Source organism: Pyrus communis, chromosome 12 (assembly GCF_963583255.1).
Source record: "Pyrus communis chromosome 12, drPyrComm1.1, whole genome shotgun sequence".
In the NCBI taxonomy this organism is placed as follows: Eukaryota; Viridiplantae; Streptophyta; class Magnoliopsida; order Rosales; family Rosaceae; genus Pyrus; species Pyrus communis.
The window spans coordinates 4,270,096-4,290,367 of NC_084814.1; the positions used below are offsets into that span (position 1 = coordinate 4,270,096).

Genomic DNA, 20,272 nt, shown 5'->3' on the forward strand with positions numbered 1-20,272 from the left:
CGACGATCACTCTCGGTTTGGCTATTTGTATCTTATGAAGTACAAGTCAGAATCCTTTGAAAGGTTCAAAGAATTCAAGAATGAAGTTGAGAAGCAAACTGGGAAACAGATAAAGACCCTAAGATCGGATCGAGGGGGTGAATATCTGAGTAATGAGTTCCTAGATTATCTCAAAGAGTGTGGAATTGTATCACAGTGGACTCCACCAGGAACTCCTCAACATAACGGAGTTTCTGAGAGGAGAAACCGAACCTTGATGAACATGGTTCGTTCTATGATGAGTTCCGCTGATCTACCAATATCATTCTGGGGATATGCACTACACACAGCAGCTTATTTGCTGAATGCAGTGCCTTCTAAATCTGTTCCACAAACACCATATGAGATATGGTATGGAAAGAAGCCAAGTCTTAAACATCTTAAGATTTGGGGTTGTCCAGCATACGTTAAGAAACAAGATGCTGGAAAGCTTGAAGCGAGATCCGTTAAATGCTATTTTGTGGGGTATCCTAAACAAACCTATGGATACGAATTCTATCACCCTGACGACCAGAAAGTCTTTGTCGCCAGAACTGCTATATTCATGGAGGATGAATTAGTTCTTAAAGGAACTAGCAAGATAGAATTGAAGGACATTAATGAGATTAATGATGAACCACAAACAAGCACTCGACAAGTTGACAACCCTGTTCCTGAACCCCTAGCTCCACGTAGATCTGAACGGGTTAATAAGCCACCTAGGAGGTATGGCTTAGACAAAGACTTTGGGGAATTGTACCTTCTAGGTGACAATGACACAAAGGAAGACCCTAGAGACTACATTGAGGCAATGTCCGACATTGACTCAAAGAGATGGCAAGAGGCCATGAAATCCGAGATGGATTCCATGTATCAAAATCAAGTCTGGACTCTTGTAGACCCTCCAGAAGGTATAGTACCTGTTGGAAACAAATGGATCTTCAAGAGGAAAATAGGCGTTGATGGGAACGTGGAGACTTATAAGGCTAGACTAGTAGCCAAAGGTTACAGGCAACGAGAAGGGATTGACTATGAAGAAACTTTCTCTCCTGTAGCCATGATTAAGTCCATTCGGATTTTGCTTGCTATAGCTGCGTACCATGATTATGAAATCTGGCAAATGGATGTGAAGACAGCCTTTTTGAACGGCTACCTAGAGGAAGAGCTTTATATGGCTCAACCCGAAGGTTTCGTGTCCAAGTCTGAAAAGACTAAGGTATGCAAGCTTTAAAGGTCCATTTATGGACTTAAGCAAGCCTCCAGGAGCTGGAACATTCGTTTTGATACTGAAATCAAATCGTTTGGTTTTACTCAAAACGAAGACGACAATTGTGTTTATCAAAAAGTCGTTGGGGAAGCAGTTGTATTCCTAGTGTTATATGTAGACGACATATTACTATTCGGGAATGACACTGCAGTACTTTCTTCTGTAAAAGTGTGGTTGTCCAAAACCTTCCACATGAAAGATTTAGGAGATGCATCTTATGTACTTGGGATAAAGCTCTATCGTGATAGATCCAGAAAATTAATTGGATTATCCCAATCTATGTACATTGATAAGGTGCTAAGTAGGTTCCAGATGGAGCAATCTAAGAAAGGTATTCTTCCTGTAGGACATGGAATTCATCTTTCTAAGTCCATGGGACCTAAGACTCCTGAAGAGATATGGCATATGAATATGATTCCTTATGCTTCCGCCATAGGAAGTCTTATGTATGCCATGATATGCACAAGGCCTGATATCGCATATGCTGTGAGCATTACTAGTCGATATCAATCTAACCCAGGATCAGAACACTGGGCAGCTGTCAAGACGGTCCTTAAGTACTTAAGAAGAACTAAGGACATGTTCCTCGTTTATGGAGGAGCGACAGAGTTGCGAGTGGAAGGCTATACAGACGCAGATTTCCAATCTGACGTCGATGATAAAAGTTCCAACTCCGGATATGTATTCACTCTGAATGGTGGGGCTGTCAGCTGGAAAAGTAAGAAACAAAGTGTAATTGCTGATTCCACGACAGAGGCTGAATATGTCGCTGCAGCTGAAGCCGGCAAAGAAGCGTTCTGGATGAAGAAGTTCATCAATGAACTTGGAGTGGTTCCAACCATTACATCACCAGTAACTTTGTACTGTGATAATAGTGGGGCGATAGCTCAAGCCAAGGAACCCAGGGCACATCAAAAGAACAAGCATTTTGATAGGCGCTTTAATATCATTAGAAGATATGCTGCCGAGGGGAAAGTTAACATCCTCAAAGTTGCTTCAGCCGATAACGTAGCAGATCCACTAACGAAGCCAATGTCTCAAATCCAACTTGACCGTCATATGGAAAAGATGGGTATTAGATACATGGGAAGATGGCTTTGAGTGCAAGTGGGAGATTGTTGGAAGTATGCCCACAAAGCCACTCATTTGATGTAATAGCTTTTTGGAATACTTATTGTGTTAAACTTTTATATGTTTAATAGAGGGCAAAAGCTTATTGTTAATCACTATTTATAGTATCTTGTGTTTAAGCAATAAGGGAATCCAAGGAATGTATTTGATCTAAGAGACAAGTGATTTAAGTTAGTTAAATTAACGAGACCTTTCTCTTATGTTCATTCCTAAAACGTTCCTAGCCATAGGATTGCCAATTGGGCATTGACAATCCGCTAAGGTTAGTATGTGTTATGTCGACTCAAGCGTGAGTATGAACTAGTCTCAAGTCATTTGGTGTTGGACACTAAGGCAAACACATAGGTGCTCGAAAGAGTAATCGAGTACACTGAACAACGATCAAACGAGAGTTCGAACATACATGTCATGTGAGAACTCAATAGTTGCAATATGCAAAGTAGTCCTTTGACCTGAGGCATCATTGATGTCTAATGGTTAGGTCCTTGATCTTTGATTATGTCAACGGCATTCCATTGGAGTGTCCACGGCATTGTTGGGGTCAAGCTATCTAGTCATGTAGGCATATGAATGCACAACAAGGGATCTCTAACCTTCCATGGTGGAAGGAGAATACTCTAAGATATGATTCGAGAGTCTTTGGCCAAAGCATATGAATATGACTAAGGAAGGTTGTTCCAAATCTTATTCAATTGAATCATATAGAGAAATATCACATTGGATAGTAGACATGAAACAAACTATCACTTAAACAATGTGATTAAGAGTATTGTATTAGAGAAGGACCGTATTGCATTGTAGTTGTAACTGGATAGGTTCTCCAACCACTTCTACTTAGCTTGGGTAACCATGACATGCTGCTAGGCGTCACCCATGGTTTGTGGAAGCCCTAAAGATTAGCAAATACTAATTTTAAGGGAGAATTGAAATGTGGTTTCAATTCACAATCGATCGTTAAGAGTAACATCGCCCACTACCTCGCTAATTGGAACCTAATGGATCGTACACCGAGTAAGGATATAAGTGAAGAAATTATATGAAATGGATAAGCAATTAAATGGTTTAATTGAAGAATGGTCAAGATTAATTAAATAGTTAATTAATTATACGAAACGTTCGTATTGGGCGTTTAAGTTAGTTTTGGGCTTCGGGGCACAAAAATGTTTTGGTCCACAAGGCCCATTATGTTTAAGTTGTATGACAACTAAAACAAAATGGGCAATTAAGCCCAATAACAACATATGGCCATAAGGGTGAGGGGTAGCAAACTTGTATTAATTACAAGTTTGCCACTCACATGAAATGAAGTGTAAAATCAACATTATAGCTTGGTTTTCACATTAGGGGTTTTCTAATAGAATTTGGGTGAAACCTATTCTCTCATTTTCTACATAGAGGCCGGCCACCTTAGGGGAAGAACATCTAGCAATCTTTCTTCCCTAAGTCATCCATTTCATCTTCACACAACATCTTTGGTGTGAAGACTTAGAGACACCAAACTTTTGGTGTTTTGGAGAACAAATCCTCAAATCCTCAAAGAAGAAAAAGGAGCACTAAAAGGGAGGAAAACACAAGGGAGATCCAAGGAGCAAGGAGGTGACTTGAAGGCCCTCCACTTGGGTGAATCCCTTGTGCAATCAAGGATGAGCTTCAAGGGTAAAGAATCTCTAAATTCTTATTCTCTTTAATATTGTTAAAGAGTCTTATGGTTCACCATATACTAGGCTTTGAAAGTCATGGGTTTTATGAATTGTTTTTGAATGCATGCCTACTTTAAAGTGTTATTAGTATGCCTATGTATTCAAATGTTCATGCATGTTCTTAGCTAGGACAAAATTTTTCCTTCACTTACATTCATATTGAGGCTTTGGCATGGCATATCTTTAGCATGATTGGCATATCCTTGAGCATGTTGTGCATGTTTATACATACGTACATATGTTTATTTTCTGGGAAGTATACAGGTTTTACGGCGAGGGGTTAGATTGTATTTTGCTAAATGGTTTTCAAAGAGCTTTGTTTTTGCCCACTCACGCTTTTGTTTTGCGCCCCTCCAGGTTCTAGTTGCTTAGCCGTTGCGGTGGTTTCCCTTGAGAGCTTTTCGGCGTTCTGACAGACACTCCACTTTGTAGGGTCGCCTTCGGGCGTACTACTGTATCGTTTTTGTTTGGACTGCTTTAGACCTGCTCTGATTTTGTATATCACTTACTAGCACTTATATTAGTACCTTGTATGCTAGTTTTGAATTATTCGTACTTTTATATTACTACTTTATTAGCTTCCGCACGTGCACATGGTTACGTCACCTTTGTGTGACGGCCAGCACGCTCCGATCTCGGTCGGGGTGTGTCAGTAAACATATGGGCACAAATACAAATAAAACTTTAAAAATATGGGTACAAATTAAAACGGAAAGAAAATTGGTACAAATTAAAAAAAAAAAAATTTGCAAATTAAAAATGGGTACAAACTAAAAATAAAAATATATGATAAAAAATTTAGCCATAAATATAAATATACTAATTCTAACATTTTTAACACTAACTGAATATATTTTATTATTGAAACAATTAATGATGTTATTAATACCCAAAGACCTTGATCAAAAATTAAAAATGAATAAGGTTTTAATCAATGGAGTAACAAAAGAAGGGATAGAAACCTAATTTCTTTTTCTTTTTTTAATCTCACTATTTGCCTATAGTATTCTATAAAAATAAATAAAACTTAAATTTTTAAAATTTATAATTAATAAACAATATATACACATCCACTTATCTATTGTATTTTATAGTAAGTTTAAAAATTTAAAATCCAACAGGATTCTCTTCAGATCTTTTTGGTGAGCATCTTGTGGATTCGTAAATTGTGTTCCGTAAATCATGCGGTCAGTTTTTATCAGGTACTGTTTATATTTAATTTTAAATAAAAATATTTAAATGATTTCTGAACATACGATGTACGATGAACATATATGATTCACGGATTCCTGGAATTCTCACAAAGAGGATTTGGATGCAATTAAAATCATCAAAATAACATTTTTCTTATTGTGTCGAAACAGGTTACCCGCGTGTCACTCTCGTTTTATCGTGTGACTCGATAACGACCCAATAAGTTATCGTGTTGATCCGAAACCTATTATTTTCGTGTCGTTTATGTATCGTGTTAACAGATCGTATAAAAAATTACCAGGTCTAATTGTTATTGTCAATTATTGTTCATTAAGACAGTAATTGCCTTTGTCTAATTGATGGTATAATTATTGCCTTAGTGGGGTAAATTTTTTTTTTTTTGAACAAACGAAATTATATACAATAATGGATGGAGAAGTGAGCTCATGTTTTATTATGGACTAGCAATAATGTGATTCAAATTTTTTTTTGACGAGAATCGAATCTAAAACCTCTTACTTACAAATGAAAAGACATATTATTAGACCGCATGATAAGAGGCTAGTGGGATGGAGTTTCTCTTAATAATTGTTTTTTTGTCAAACGATAGATTTTATTAGATTAAATGTTAGATTAATTACCAAAGAGGTTCGAACCCATATTATCATTCAAAAGCTCAACACATTTTCATCATTGTAGTAAACAGCCACTTCATGCTAAAAAATTATTTCACCCAATGAATTATGAAATCAGAAGCCGAAAAGTCCACTTTACCCTCATATGCATAGTGTAGAGCACTTAGGCCGTGTTGACATGATTGTCCTTTTCCTCATCAAAAGGTGCTTTTAAACCCCCGATTAGGGTTTTAGAAGCCAAGCGAAGAGTGAGTGAGAACCGCAGACGCACAGGGTGGCCGCGCTCTATCTCTCTCAACCGTCTCAGTCCCTAGGGTTTGCTCGCAGCCGGAATCAAAATTCAAAGGTACTCATTATCTCCTCGACTTCTTCCAGAGCTTCATAATCATTTTTCAAATTTTTCGTATTTCTGCGCTTGTTTCATGTGTTCGTACGACAAATTCCGAAGCTTTTCTGAGTTTCGTATTTCAGTAGCTTTTACATTGCTGAAAATATCAAAGGGTTTGATAGATGCTAAGAGTAATCTGTTTGCATAAACAAGTTGGAAACCTAATCACTGTTGTGGGTTTACTGTTATGATTGAGGGATGCTCTGATTTCATGTAAATTTTAAGCATAAATTTCTTATTTTGTGTTTTAGAAGTTATGGGGTAGGAGATATTGTTCATGTGCTAGCCAAACATGCTGCTGCACGGATAACTATTGTATATTTTATATATTATGTGTATAGGAAAGGTATTATCACTGAGCATGTTTTGTACATCTGTTGGGGTACCTGCTGTTTGTGGTTTGTTGGGTCTTTTTTTTCCGAGAAAAAATTGAGCGATATTTTGTTCTGTCTAATGTGCAGGAAATGGTTTCATCTGATGATGACCGATTGGCCACTGAGGCTGTGGAGAAAGTGACAGATTTAGAGAAGAAGAAGAAGAAGAAACATAGGGACAAGGACAGCGATTTGGACAAAGATTTCATGATCAAGCCCCAGAGCTCAACTCCCTCCTTGGACACCTCTCAGTGGCCTATCCTTCTTAAAAACTATGACCGCCTCAATGTTCGAACTGGACACTACACTCCTCTACCCTCAGGGTTTTCCCCCCTTAAGAGGCCTCTTGCTGAGTACATCCGATATGGTGTTCTCAATCTTGACAAGCCTGCAAACCCCTCGTCGCACGAGGTTGTTGCTTGGATTAAGCGCATCCTTCGTGTTGAGAAAACTGGCCACAGCGGTACCCTGGATCCTAAGGTTACAGGTAATCTCATTGTCTGCATTGACCGAGCCACACGACTTGTCAAGTCCCAGCAGGGTGCAGGGAAAGAGTATGTTTGTGTTGCCCGCTTGCATTCAGCTGTGCCTGATGTTGCCAAGGTGGCTCGGGCCCTTGAATCCCTGACTGGGGCTGTCTTTCAGAGGCCACCTTTGATATCAGCAGTCAAAAGGCAGCTTAGGATTAGGACCATCTATGAAAGCAAGCTTCTTGAGTATGATGCAGATAAACATTTGGTTGTTTTCTGGATTTCTTGCGAAGCAGGAACCTATGTGCGTACGCTCTGTGTGCATTTGGGTCTGCTTCTTGGTGTGGGAGGTCATATGCAGGAGCTTAGGAGGGTCAGGTCTGGGATCATGGGTGAGAAAGACAACATGGTCACAATGCATGATGTCATGGATGCTCAGTGGGCTTATGACACTAATAGGGATGAGAGTTATTTGAGGAGGGTCATCATGCCTCTTGAGATTCTCTTGACTAGTTATAAGAGATTGGTTGTCAAGGACTCAGCAGTGAATGCCATTTGCTACGGTGCCAAGTTAATGATTCCAGGGCTGCTCAGGTTTGAGAATGATATCGAGGTTGGAGAGGAAGTTGTGCTGATGACTACCAAAGGAGAAGCCATTGCATTGGGAATTGCTGAGATGACCACTGCTGTGATGGCAACTTGTGATCATGGTGTGGTGGCAAAGATTAAGAGGGTGGTGATGGATCGGGATACTTACCCAAGAAAGTGGGGATTGGGACCGAGGGCATCCATGAAGAAGAAATTGATTGCCGAAGGAAAATTGGATAAGCATGGGAAGCCCACTGAGAATACTCCGCAAGAATGGATGAGGAATGTGGTTTTGCCTATTGGTGGGGATTCTATTGTTGCAAGCACTGCTGTGGCAGAGGAGACCACTCTCACAGACAAGGAGAAGAAGGATAAGAAAAAGAAGGACAAACATAAGGATGAAGAGGAAGCTAAGGAGGGGCGTAAGCGCAAACTAGAGGATGCCGCAGAGAGCCCTGTTCCAGTTCCTGCGAAGAAAAGCAAAGGCGAAGAAGTTGAGCCTGAAGTTGAGAAGTCAGAAAAGAAAAAGAAGAAGAAAAAGGACAAAGAGAATGGCACCGTGGATAATGTTGAAGCTGGTTCACCTGAAGCAGAAAAGTCTGAGAAGAAGAAGAAGAAGAAGAAAAACAAAGACGCTGAGGACAATGGTACTGTGGCTACTGCCGGCGCTGCTGATGGCGAGGCTGATAAGAGTGAGAAAAAGAAGAAAAAGAAAAAGGGTAAAGCAGATGCAGAAGAAGTTTAGAGGACTTGGGATTAGAATCTTTAAGTGGCAGAACTTTTGAATGTATGCCTTTCTTTTATTCCATCTACAATGAGAGTTTCCGTAACTGACACTGGAATTTTCGTATCTCATATGTGTAATTTTAATCGATTTTCCGCAGTACTAGTTTTTGTGGTTTAGCTTTTCATTGCAGGCTGTTTTTACTTGACCAAGTGTTTTCAATTCATCGTTTTACCTGTTTCCTTTGCTTGTTTTCAATTCATCGTTTTCCCTGAAAATGGAAAGTATGAATGAAAATACAGTTGCTATATGGTTTCTGGAGTCTTTAACAATTTAGTGAAGTTACTGGTTACAGTTCTCTGCCTTTTCAGAGTGACCCCAACCTAGGCAGCATCACTGACCGAGTCGAGCAAACTCATGGATGCAGGTATGGCTTCAGCTCCTAATTTGGTTTCAGCTTGGTATATTTTCTCTGTTTTTCTGTTGCACTGCTCTTGAAAAGACATTTCGTTAGCGAGAGCGTTACCTTAGAGTTAAAGAAGCTACCGGTAATGGATGAAGCTGATGCGCAATTTGTTACCCTGCTTAAGACTAGTTCAGTAACTTCGAATTGTCAATTCCGTTAGTTTTGGTTGTCCAAACTATGTACAAATTTGCATCATTATCTTCAAGCGATGAATTAATAGTTTGGACGACGGTAGATTAAGGCTCGGAAAGAAAGCCCTCATCCGTGTTTCGGTGACCAGGATTCTTATCAGCCAGACTTAAAAAGTGACACATTATACAAAGAGTATCAAGATAAGACGATGTTTCCGTTTGTTATTCTACTTACGTTAATCAGTATGTGTTCTCATTTTTTATTTGTTTTTTATCTTACCATTGCCTTGTATTTGTAACTTTCGAGCAGGTACATCAACCGTTTTGAGTATTTTCACTTGTGGAACATTAGTTTTTTGGTGATCCTCCTAACTCTTAACTAGTTGCGTTATGAATTTTTTTGCACTACAATATGCATCGACTATGCTCTAAAAGATTTAGTACTTAAATTATGATGTTTTATGTAATGATGTTCCGAGAAATTTGCGATAGTTTCACCATATTACAAGTAGTTGATGTTGGCGTGAGTATCTTATTTGAGGGGAGATTTGATATGTTGACTGTATTTTCCTATTATATGAAACTAGGATTCATGGAGTAATACGAGTTTGAGATTCCTCCCCACAGTTGAGAAGAATAATACATCTGAATTATTCCATAAACCGTAAACTCGTATTATTCCAAAAACCCTAGTTCCATATTTTAACAGATCCTGGGATTTTTGCTCTACTTCAACACACGTAAACTAAACCCTAAGGATTATGGGACAGGATCTTCCAACGACCTTACTGACAAGGGAAGCCATTCGTTGAGTCCGATGATTTCACAATTTTTCAATGAATCCAATGCCCTTGCCAATATTTCGTGACTATAAAAGTAGTTCATGTACTGTCCCATCGTCGAACTTGGTGGGAGCCACTGATCATACATGATCTAGTGCTATGATCCATGACACTTCCGTTGAAGACTCTTAACAAGATTAATCTAATAATATATGCTCCCCTTTTTTCGGGAACGATGCAACCATGAAAATACAAAGAAACACAATAAGTTGAAGGCGTAAATTTATGTTTATTATGTCGTATGCATGAAATGGATTTGTCACCTTTCAAGTATCAGCCAATACGACCTTGTTTCGATGTGTATCTGGATATCGGGGTCGGGTTGATTTTCTTTGCTCCATTAAACAAATAATATTATACCAAGAACAGAGAATTAATTTATAATTACAAAGGCTTACTCAGGAAATAAAAACAATTGACAGATAAATAGCATGGAGAGGAGGAACAGAGGAACAGATGGGCGCAAGAAAAATTTGGCAGTTTACGAGCAGCTGAATTCCTATTAATCCCAGGGCCAAGAATTTTTATAGCGATTCACAATTTCTTCGGTCTTTGCAGCCAAAGGCAGCGCTGCGGGACAAACTGGGAGCTGCATGTCATGTGTAAACGGCAACCAGCTAAGGCATTTCAATCACACGAAAATGCATAAGAAGATCACCCACAGCAAAGCCTGTCATAACTTTGAGTGCTGTCTCCAGGGACATCCGCCTTCAAAAGCCTGCTCTAATACATCTTCCATTCGCTTTGCTAGTATTATCTGTTACGGGAAAATTCACAGATTATGTCGTTGATCATAATCACATAATACGTGTCCAGAAACCAAACACGGTATGTACAGGCAACAGCTGAGTATGCAATAAAAGCAAGCTAACAAGCTATGGAGATAAACAAAACTTAATAAGCTGGCCTCGATGAATTTTACATCACACACATAATTGAGAAACACCTTGCTGCAAATAAAACCAAAATTACCTCAAGACCAGAAAGAACAGCCGACGGTACATCAGTTAAATCCTTCAGATTCCTCTCTGGAAGAATGACTCTTGTAATACCACAACGGTGGGCTGCCAATACCTGTAGCAATATAGATTCAAATGATCAAACAAAGCCTCTGGCTCATTATTGATGTACCAGAATATTATATGCATTAGCAGAGAATTTTGCTTCAATTTTCTCACCTGTGGCTTGAAGGTTCCTTTAAATATTATACAAGAAAATCGTGCTAAAAGTGTTTTGGGATTGACACAAGTTTCTCGAAATAAGCTTAAAAAGTTTCTCAAAACAATTCTGAAAATGGTGTAAAACGTTGATGATCAAGAAAACCAATGACAGAACAAATGAGAAACAAGCACATTTCAAGAAACCTGCGTTATTCCACTTAGCTAAAATCCCAATCAATTTTCCATCAAACATCCACTTACCTAGACGACGGTTATAGAAAAAGATATTAAAATGGAATGACTATAGTAGTATATAGCCTGGAGATTATAAAAATGACAGTACTAAGAAAAGTGAAAATCTCTGTGCCAAACAAGTTTGATGTACAGTATAATACTTGTATATGAAAAACAAGGTCACATATAAGGATAATGTTAAATGCCCAACTAGCAAACAATTCAAAACACTTGACGGCAGTAATCGTATAAAAGCATGAATATGACTAGATCTAAAAACCATTCAGTTCATACAGCATGTGTTATACATGCAGACAGACTTATGTAGAGAGTCACGGATTATCATAATTAGATTGGTGCATGAGGTGAGTATACCTTGTCCTTGACACCACCAACAGGTAGTACGAGACCCCTCAATGTCATTTCTCCAGTCATTGCTGTATCTGCTCTTACTCTTCTCTGACAGAACAATGAAACCAGTGCTGTTACCAGAGTCACACCTGCTGAGGGTCCATCCTTCGGTACGGCCCCAGCAGGAAAGTGTATATGAACATCCCGACCCTCCAAAAGATTGGCTGCCTCAGCTGTTGCGAACTTAAGATCTTTTGCCCTGCCTCTCACCTGAGACATAAGTAAAATCCTCAGTATCAATCATTATAAGCCAACATTTACAGAGCAGATATTGTAGCATCATGGTTGATGCATACTGTTTTATATAAATTAAAAAACACTATATACTCTGTGCACATAGGGATATACCAAGTTCAAGGAATACAGATTACAACATTTTTCTATACTAACCAGTCCCAAAAACCAAAGTAAATCTGACGGGATGATTGGGATCTCAACATAAATGTCTGTCAGTAATGAAGCATTCCGATTTTATTTTTTTTGGAATTTTCGGATTTAAGATCCCGGATTTGATTTCGTTGTGCCCAAATGGGAAGCTTTCCGATTGAGTTGGTCAGAATCAGAATTTCCAATCTAACTTGCTTCTATGTTCCTCTTCTTTTTCATTAAAGTACAACTATGATTACCTTACACAATACCTATTTGAAAGATTAAACCCAAATGGCAAGAATAAGTGCAAGTCATGTGACTGAAACAAAATGGATAATAACAGTAAGTTGAGTGCCGTTATCATCTCTTGTTGTCTTAAAATGGTGCATGAACAAATCAAAATTATGACCATCGAGTCACCACCATAAATGTTTGACTCATCATGAAGAGGAGTATCAATATTTCAGATAAATAAAATTAATTTAGAAGAAACATTTTACCCATGTCAATGCTATTTGTGCTGATTCTTTGATAACATCTCCAAGTTGACCAGTGAGATGCAGTTCACCCTTTCCCCCCATTGCTGTGGCCTCCACAAATTGAACCTCTCCACCAAAAGCAGTCCAAACAAGCCCAACAGAAACACCTGGTGTTGCAACTCGTTCTGCAGCTTCTTTGTCATCAAACCTTGGAGGCTGCATTACAACACAAACAGACAACCTCAGAAACTCTTAAGCAATAATGACAAATCCAGCTGGAATCTCTTGGGGGATATGCGTATGTCAAGCTGAAAAATTAATACATGGTAAAACCAAGATATCTTTTTTATAAGAAGTATTCCTTTAGCCCAAAACTCGCTCCAAAAGTATCCTACATATTCATTTACGTATAAATTTTGACATTGTAAGACTTGTCAAAATGGCATAGTACCCTGATTGTATCAAATCCATTGACAAGTCAAACTAATCGAGTTTCTAAATTACAAGCAAACACTATGCTAAGTCCAATTATGAAGTAACCTTTCTTAATGATTTTAAAAAGAGAATAATTACCCCTAATACTTTCTCCAGCATATCCTCATCCACAACCAATGGCGAATCAATCTTGAAAGTGCTTGATATCTCATGCTTATTCACACCCATCGGAATAACCTCCATTTCCACTTCAGCTCCATCAGCAAGTCTGTTTTCGAGTAGTGGTGAAGCAAGCGAGTGCACATCTTTCCTCAGAGGGACAGCTTGTTCTTGCTCTGCAACTTTTACTGCAGCTGCACGAGCCAAGGCAGCTAAGTTTCTCTCCAGATTCCGAACACCAGCCTCCCTAGTGTACCCTTGAATGATAAGTTTCACCATGGCCTACCACAGTAGACAGACAGGTTTCAATATGATATTTTCATAAACCAACATTGATTACAAATGTAACCGTTGTTTTGTGAGTTGTGACATAAAACTTGATTGGAAACTAGAAAGAGGGTGCCTATTTTCAGATCTAAAGAAAGAAACTATTGGAAACCACAAGTTCAACACCATTAATACTTGATACAAATCGGACTAAACATACCTCTGGGATTCTAAGAAACTCAGAATTCAACCCATGCTGATCAAGAACTCGGGGAATTAAATGGTGCATGGCTATCTTCAGCTTTTCTTCGGGTGTATATCCAGGCAGCTCAATAACTTCCATCCTGTCCAAGAGTGGTGGGGGAATCGGCTGCACCCTATTTGCAGTTGCCACAAAAATCACCTTTGAAAGGTCGAAGGGAACATTCAAATAGCTATAGGACTTGAATTAAGGAATTGTGTCAATATAGAAACCCTGTTTGCAATGTTATTGGTAGGGATTTAGGGAAGGCAGCATCCTTCTTTTTCAAAAAGAAATATAAAAAATTATGCCATTTAAAAGTAAGCAGCCATGTAGCAGGCCATTTTGATAGCAACTATATCTGTGTTTTCTGCAAGAGTCAAGTGTAAGATATGCATAGGTCAAACCCAAAATCCATACAGCACGAGGACGTTTTCAGATTAACTAAATAAATAATCAGACCTAAATAAGGTATAAAGAACAGGATACTGATCATTGAATGTTTTATTTTGCTCAGGATCAAGAACCTCCAGTAGAGCTGAAGCTGGATCACCGCGCACATCTGAACCTGTCTTGTCAATTTCATCTAGCAGCATGACCGGGTTGGAAACAGCTACTTTCTGATATACATCATAATTGAGAAAAAATTAGTGCAAGTCCTAGTACATCAATCCTATACTTGGCTGGGTGTGGATATGGATAAGTGGTTTTTGTTGTGTCCAGTAATGACTAAGCCACATACAAAAAGGAGAGAGCACAAAGGAGGCTTCTTCAATTCTGAAATTTGTTTGCCTAAAGGCAGTGATGGTGATCTGATAGACAAATATTATCACTTATCAATTACAAAATACTGTATTTTGTCTTCTTTTTCTTGGCTGGTTCGATACCCTTAGAAGATAGCATTTTGATTATAAGTCGTGACTGACCATCAAAACCATCACCATCCCTTACCAAGCATATGAATATCACACCACAAGTCCATGAAAATGTTTACTTGGACGAAATTATACCTTTAGTCCATCAATGAGCCTACCCGGCATGCTTCCAATGTATGTCCTCCTGTGTCCTCGGATATCAGCTTCATCCTTTACACCACCAAGGGATATGCGTATAAATTTTCTGCCCAAAGCAGCAGCAATAGATGACGCCAAAGATGTTTTTCCAACACCAGGCGGGCCAACAAAACACAACACTGGGCCTCTGGCATCTGGTTTGAGCTGCAACACACACATAACCAACATATTAACATCAAATATTTTTAACAAAAAAATAATCAGACAAAAACTAAACAATTAGCCACCTTGCGAACAGCCAGATATTCAATAATCCGCTGTTTGACCTTAGTTAAACCATAGTGATCACTGTCAAGACGTTCTTTTGCAGCCCTTAAATCCAATTCATATTCTTCACTGGCCTTCTGCCAGGGAAGATCAGCGAGAAGCTCTAGGTAAACACGTGAACTATTATATCCAGGTTGTTGGGGTTGCATCTTTTTCAGCCTCCTGAAACATGAGGGGAAAATAAAATAAATAAATGAATGAGATCCCTCAAAACTCTAAAACTTGAAGTACAAGGCTGTGTACTAGAAAACAACAATGAAAGCAACCACTTTTGGACCAACTTAACAAAGTCCCAATTTTTTTTTTAATTATATTACCACTGACACCCAAGAATTAGTGGCCCCAGACATTTTGCGTAAAGCTGCATATTTCAAAGTGGCTTCAGATTTTAAAATGCAATAATATACACTGGCCGATATCCTCTTCTTTACTGAATACCTCAAGAACAATATATTCAAAACCACTTTAACACACCAACGTTGGCAATGATGTCAGGATTATATAATACTGGGCACCAATTACATTGTCATCATTCCCTTTTCTCCAAAACCCTTTATGTCAGACACTCTCTGTAAGAGGATGGTAATCATATCTTAATCGACATGGAAAAAAAAAAATGCCGAAGTTAAGATTACATTGAAGTTCTAGTAGTAATACCAGTATCTGTAGTACGGAAAATTTTGTTGGAAAAACAAAAGGACAAAACTACTTGCACACAAGAACACAGTAACCCTTGTTCCTTTCTTCTAACCAAATCATACCTCAGCTCTCTCTGTGCGTGCTTCCAGATGTTTGAAGGCATTCCTGAACTTTGCATCTTTCTTTCCAGAGCAACAACATCGTCTTCATCATCATCATTGTCGCCAAGCTCCTCTTTTATAGCTCTCATCTGCAATACATTTCAAAAAGTAGAAAGGAATTGGAACCATCAGCCAACTAAATGATAGAAGAGAACAGTATGTGTCTCCAATTCAGAGGAAGGTTTCTTTAGATATTTCCTAAAACATTCAACATGCAAATCCACCTAGGGTAAGTATTTTCAATATCCATATCCATCAAGGTCCATGATATAAACAGATATAAATACAAAATTAATACATTGCAAACCTAAGAGAAAAAAAGGCACTACCTATAACTAAGTAAAAAGTAAAAGGTAAATTTCATCAACTCAAGCAGCCCCTGACTTTCCATGAACTGCAAAAGATGACTTGTATCCTTTACAACCTTTCCAGGGGTATACACATGAGAAATCAGAAATAACTCTGAATATATTTTTCTTTTTAAAAAATAAAAAATAAAACCTATTTGATAAGAGTCCTCCAGCAATACAACAAATTTTGCCAATCCTAGAAACTTTTACATGTGCATAATTAAAGCTAACCTATCAAGTGAAAAATAATTACATTTAGAATCTGTTAAACCTTGAGAAGAAACACACAGTAAATTAGAAAATCATTCCTTCATTCTCACAATTCTTTGATTTTATTTAAAAGATCCCTTGTTAAATTTAAACATCATAAAAATGTGAAGGCGACTATTTTGACAGATAAGCTTATTAGGTTGGCTGAGGAAATTATAACTATTAGGCCCCAGCATCACCACAAAATTAGCACATTCACCTTCATTCATAAATGACTAATTTACCAAAAAAATAAAAAAAAGGTTTAATAGTTCCCATAAAGATCAAAATTTTCACAGTAAAATTCTAACTGAATTTCTTATTTGTTCCACCCAAAATTTTCTATGGCACTTCAAACAGAACAAAACGACTGAATGCTACCAAAAGTAAATTTTAAAAAGAATATAAATAATGAGCACAATACTTTTATCACTAAATAATGAGCACCAATATTTTACTCACTCAGAAAATCAAAGCTGATGTGAGAGTGCAAACCTGCTGGCGCAAAAGAAACTCTTTCTGCGATTTTGATAATTGACCCTCAACTTTTTGCGTAATCTTCTCTGCTACATGAATAGACTGTCACAAGGTAACACCAACATGACTGCTTAAAAACTCGAGGAAGTGTAAAGATGATAACATGTGAACGTGCTAAGCATCAGCACCAGTGAATAAACAATTACCTGCAAATGCCTGTCAACTAGCTCAGTAGCTTTGGAAAGTCTTACTTTCAGATCAACTGAATCCAACATACACAGTTGCTCCTCAAAACTTATCTCAAAGCTAGCAACAAATATATCTGCCAACTTGTGAACCGGAACTGTCTCCAGAAGAACTTTTGTTCTTCCTCCGGTCTTTTGTTTCTACAAGCACAAAATGAAAATGAGAGTTACTGATTCAAGTAATACAAGGTTAAACAGTGTTTTATCAGCAATATGTAAATATGTATATAGATATCTTATCTCTAACAATATCAATATTTCGCAAGAATCCAAAACATAAAGAAGCCCAGTTAATGCTCAACCAAATCAAGGAATTTCAGGCAAACGATATTCCCTACAAACCTTAAGCATGAACCACAACAAAAACCGAAAAAACCATTTTGAACACAAAGGATTGTTCAACTAAAGGCACGCAGCCTCACAGCTTGAAAAGGAGGTTAAATTCTTTTAGAGAGGGTAATATCATAATAGGTATTAGGGTATGCACCATAATAGGTATTTGTGTGTCAAGCTTTTGTAGTTTCCTATTGATAGTCTGATACCTATATGACTTATTATTTTGAAGAAATTTGGTATGATAAGCCTGCACAACTCAAAACTATATAATCAAAATTACACCGAAGTAAAAAAAGGAAAAAGAAAAAAAGAAAAAAAAAAGGCAAGACTCTTGGTATCCATGTAATTTTATTCACTGAAATATGCAAACATCATAAGTATTACCTGCTCAAGAACAGAAATCAGCTCCGTAGCAGTTGCTTTGAATTGGCGAGATAATGATATGAACTCTGGATCTTGCTCCACTTGCTCCATTTCTCATGAAGATAAGAAAGATAAAACAACTCAACATATTGGTAGATAAGGGCACAAAACTCATCACCTAAGATTCTAAATAAAATGTGATAATGATAAACTAATCACAATCATAAATCTTAGGGACAACACCTCAAATAAACCACAAGATACACTCAGGTCAACACATTAGAAGAAACGAGGAATCTACATATGTTAAGGATAAAACATTGAAAAAATTGTCGATTGTTTAAAGAGGAAAAACATAGTAAGCAATGATATCTAACCAGCTCTAAAAAACTTTCAGAAACACCCCTAGTCATGGAAAACACACTGCTAATGAACTAATGAACCGGGACCAAATACATAAAGAAATGTGATATAAGTGGCAGAGGTTACATTAAACAAACACTTAAGATCGGAAGTCCGAAGACAATTACTTGTTACTGAAACAGAAAAGAAAATTCAAACCAAGGAAACAAGAGCTTGAGACCATATGTAGCAAGCTGACCAATAAACCCTAATATCTTCTACCAAAAACAAGCCCACGTACTAAATTGATAACATACCAGACTTTGTCATTTCAAGTGGAGATATTCGTGCAGTATAATATGTTCCCCTTGTGCTAAGTTCCTGGACGTTGAATCTACACAAGCCTTCAAGGACAACTACATATGTAACCCTCCCACTTGGCTTCTCAACTCCTCTTGAGAGATGTAAAGCCCGTGCAGCAACTCCCCTAAGAGTATAAACAAAACTTATTATCAACATAATTACTTTACAAACACAATCTGCAAAATCACCGAATGGAAAACTTATGAATAAACGAACAGAATTAAGCACCAAAACAGAAAATCAGTTAAATGTAGAATGATCCAGAAAAACGGGTAATGGCCCATTCAAGTGCTAAAGGGCAATTAAACTGACTGAAATAAAGACAGTCACAGCACATGACATGATTAGATGGACCACCGCCGTTATCTGTAATGTTAAGTTGTGGCCCCACAAAATAGAAACACTTTCCAATGAATAACAAAGTAGATTTTGATTCAAGTATACCTTGTATGCCAGTGAATAACTTCCTGCTGATTTTTTCCATCTGGCCTGTGAGAATCGGAAGTACCAACTTGAACTCTAGAGCTTCGTTCACCAGAATCACTTCCCACACCTAAAATTAGGCAAATTCCCAACAAGGCAACAACAACAACAGCAAAAGAAAACCTCTTAGATTTGATTTTCCAATAACCATAGGCATCCACTCATCTGTATCGAATAGAGAAATAAGCAGAAATCACCTTGAGACAACACAGGGGCCACTGTTGCAGCCTCGGCAGCATCTCGAACGGGAAGAATACCAATTAACCCCTTCTCTTCGCGCTGCCATAACTCTTGCTCCACCAATTTGACACTACATTAATCAAATTCCCCAATTTTATCAATTCCATAATCCAGCAGTTAGAAATTCACAATTCCACACCCATATAATGATCCATTACATAGAAAAAGGAAAAGGGAAAGTTGGAATTTGAGATTAATACTGGCAAAATTGAAGAACAAAATACGCAACACTTTTGGCAGCAAAGAGTAAACGACGCGGTTTCGGCAACCAAAGAGCATGAAAAGGAGCATAATTTCCAAGCAAGCAGAGTAATTGGAGAGCTATAAAGTTAGAGCTGAGCTCAAACAGCTACAATTCAAGTGCATACAGCAGGAATCAAACAGAAAAAACAAATCGATCAAAAGAGTTAGGCTCAAAGGCACCTGCTGGGGGAAGTGCAGCGAATTCGAATGATGGCGCCGGGTAAGAGGACCTTGTTTCGGAAAGGAAGGATGCCGAGGCGAGTGGGAAGCTCCACCGATTCCGCCATCTTTGCAATTTGCACAGAGAGAGAGAGAGAGAGAGAGAGAGAGAGAGAGAGAGGAAGAAGGAGAAGAAGAAGAAAGGAGAGTCAGAGGAGGTAGAAGAAGAAGGGAAGGTGGTGAATGCAATGTGTGTGGGTTTGGTTTTATTCAGCTTTTTACTTTGTTTGGTTGGAAGATTCTGGTGCGCTCGCTCGCTCTGATTTTTTATTTCTTCGAAACCGCGACGGCTTTGTTTTCTCCTTCTTTTTTCTTCGAAAGCGCGACCCTACTTATCTCAAACAACAAAAGATAATCCTAAAACTACGTTGCCCAATAAATTAGGAAATGCACAATATTAGAAATCTTGAAATGTGTTTTTCTTTTATACCTAATTTGTATCCCTACAAAACTAAAACTTTCAAGTTTGTGCGACTTAGTATTAACCGTCGATTAGCGTTCTTCTTCACTTGTAAGTGAGTTTTAGAGTCGATTCTCGC

The 20,272-nt window shown here is 38.1% G+C and overlaps 2 protein-coding genes across 2 annotated transcripts; one reads left to right on the forward strand and one right to left on the reverse strand.

The window, feature by feature from the left end:
• Positions 1–6,162: 6,162 nt before the first annotated feature.
• On the forward strand, positions 6,163–8,676 carry LOC137710517 (H/ACA ribonucleoprotein complex subunit 4-like). Its single transcript, XM_068449561.1, has 2 exons — positions 6,163–6,291; positions 6,795–8,676. Exon 2 carries the CDS (start codon positions 6,798–6,800, stop codon positions 8,508–8,510), a length of 1,713 nt encoding a protein of 570 aa, XP_068305662.1. The 5' UTR covers positions 6,163–6,291; positions 6,795–6,797; the 3' UTR covers positions 8,511–8,676.
• A 1,461-nt stretch (positions 8,677–10,137) lies between these two features.
• Positions 10,138–19,996, reverse strand: LOC137710516 (lon protease homolog 2, peroxisomal). The gene is made up of 17 exons (XM_068449560.1): positions 19,695–19,996; positions 19,229–19,341; positions 18,993–19,101; positions 18,503–18,672; positions 17,865–17,956; positions 17,106–17,285; positions 16,918–17,001; positions 15,785–15,912; positions 14,984–15,185; positions 14,694–14,900; positions 14,173–14,303; positions 13,663–13,876; positions 13,155–13,457; positions 12,603–12,797; positions 11,698–11,943; positions 10,901–11,002; positions 10,138–10,685 (listed from the first exon to the last, which is right to left on the reverse strand). The coding sequence occupies exons 1-17, from the start codon at positions 19,799–19,801 to the stop codon at positions 10,602–10,604; spliced, it is 2,667 nt and encodes an 888-aa protein (XP_068305661.1). The 5' UTR covers positions 19,802–19,996; the 3' UTR covers positions 10,138–10,601.
• Positions 19,997–20,272: the final 276 nt, after the last annotated feature.

Excerpts from the sequence above, each read along its gene's own strand:
- LOC137710516 (XM_068449560.1), bottom strand. The coding sequence starts at position 19,801 with ATGGCGGAATCGGTGGAGCTTCCCACTCGCCTCGGCATCCTTCCTTTC. Across the intron at positions 15,186-15,784 it reads CACGCACAGAGAGAGCTGAG|GAGGCTGAAAAAGATGCAAC; the intron begins GTATGATTTGGT and ends CTCATGTTTCAG. Across the intron at positions 12,798-13,154 it reads TGCTGGAGAAAGTATTAGGG|CCTCCAAGGTTTGATGACAA; the intron begins GTAATTATTCTC and ends GTTGTAATGCAG.
- LOC137710517 (XM_068449561.1), top strand. The coding sequence starts at position 6,798 with ATGGTTTCATCTGATGATGACCGATTGGCCACTGAGGCTGTGGAGAAA.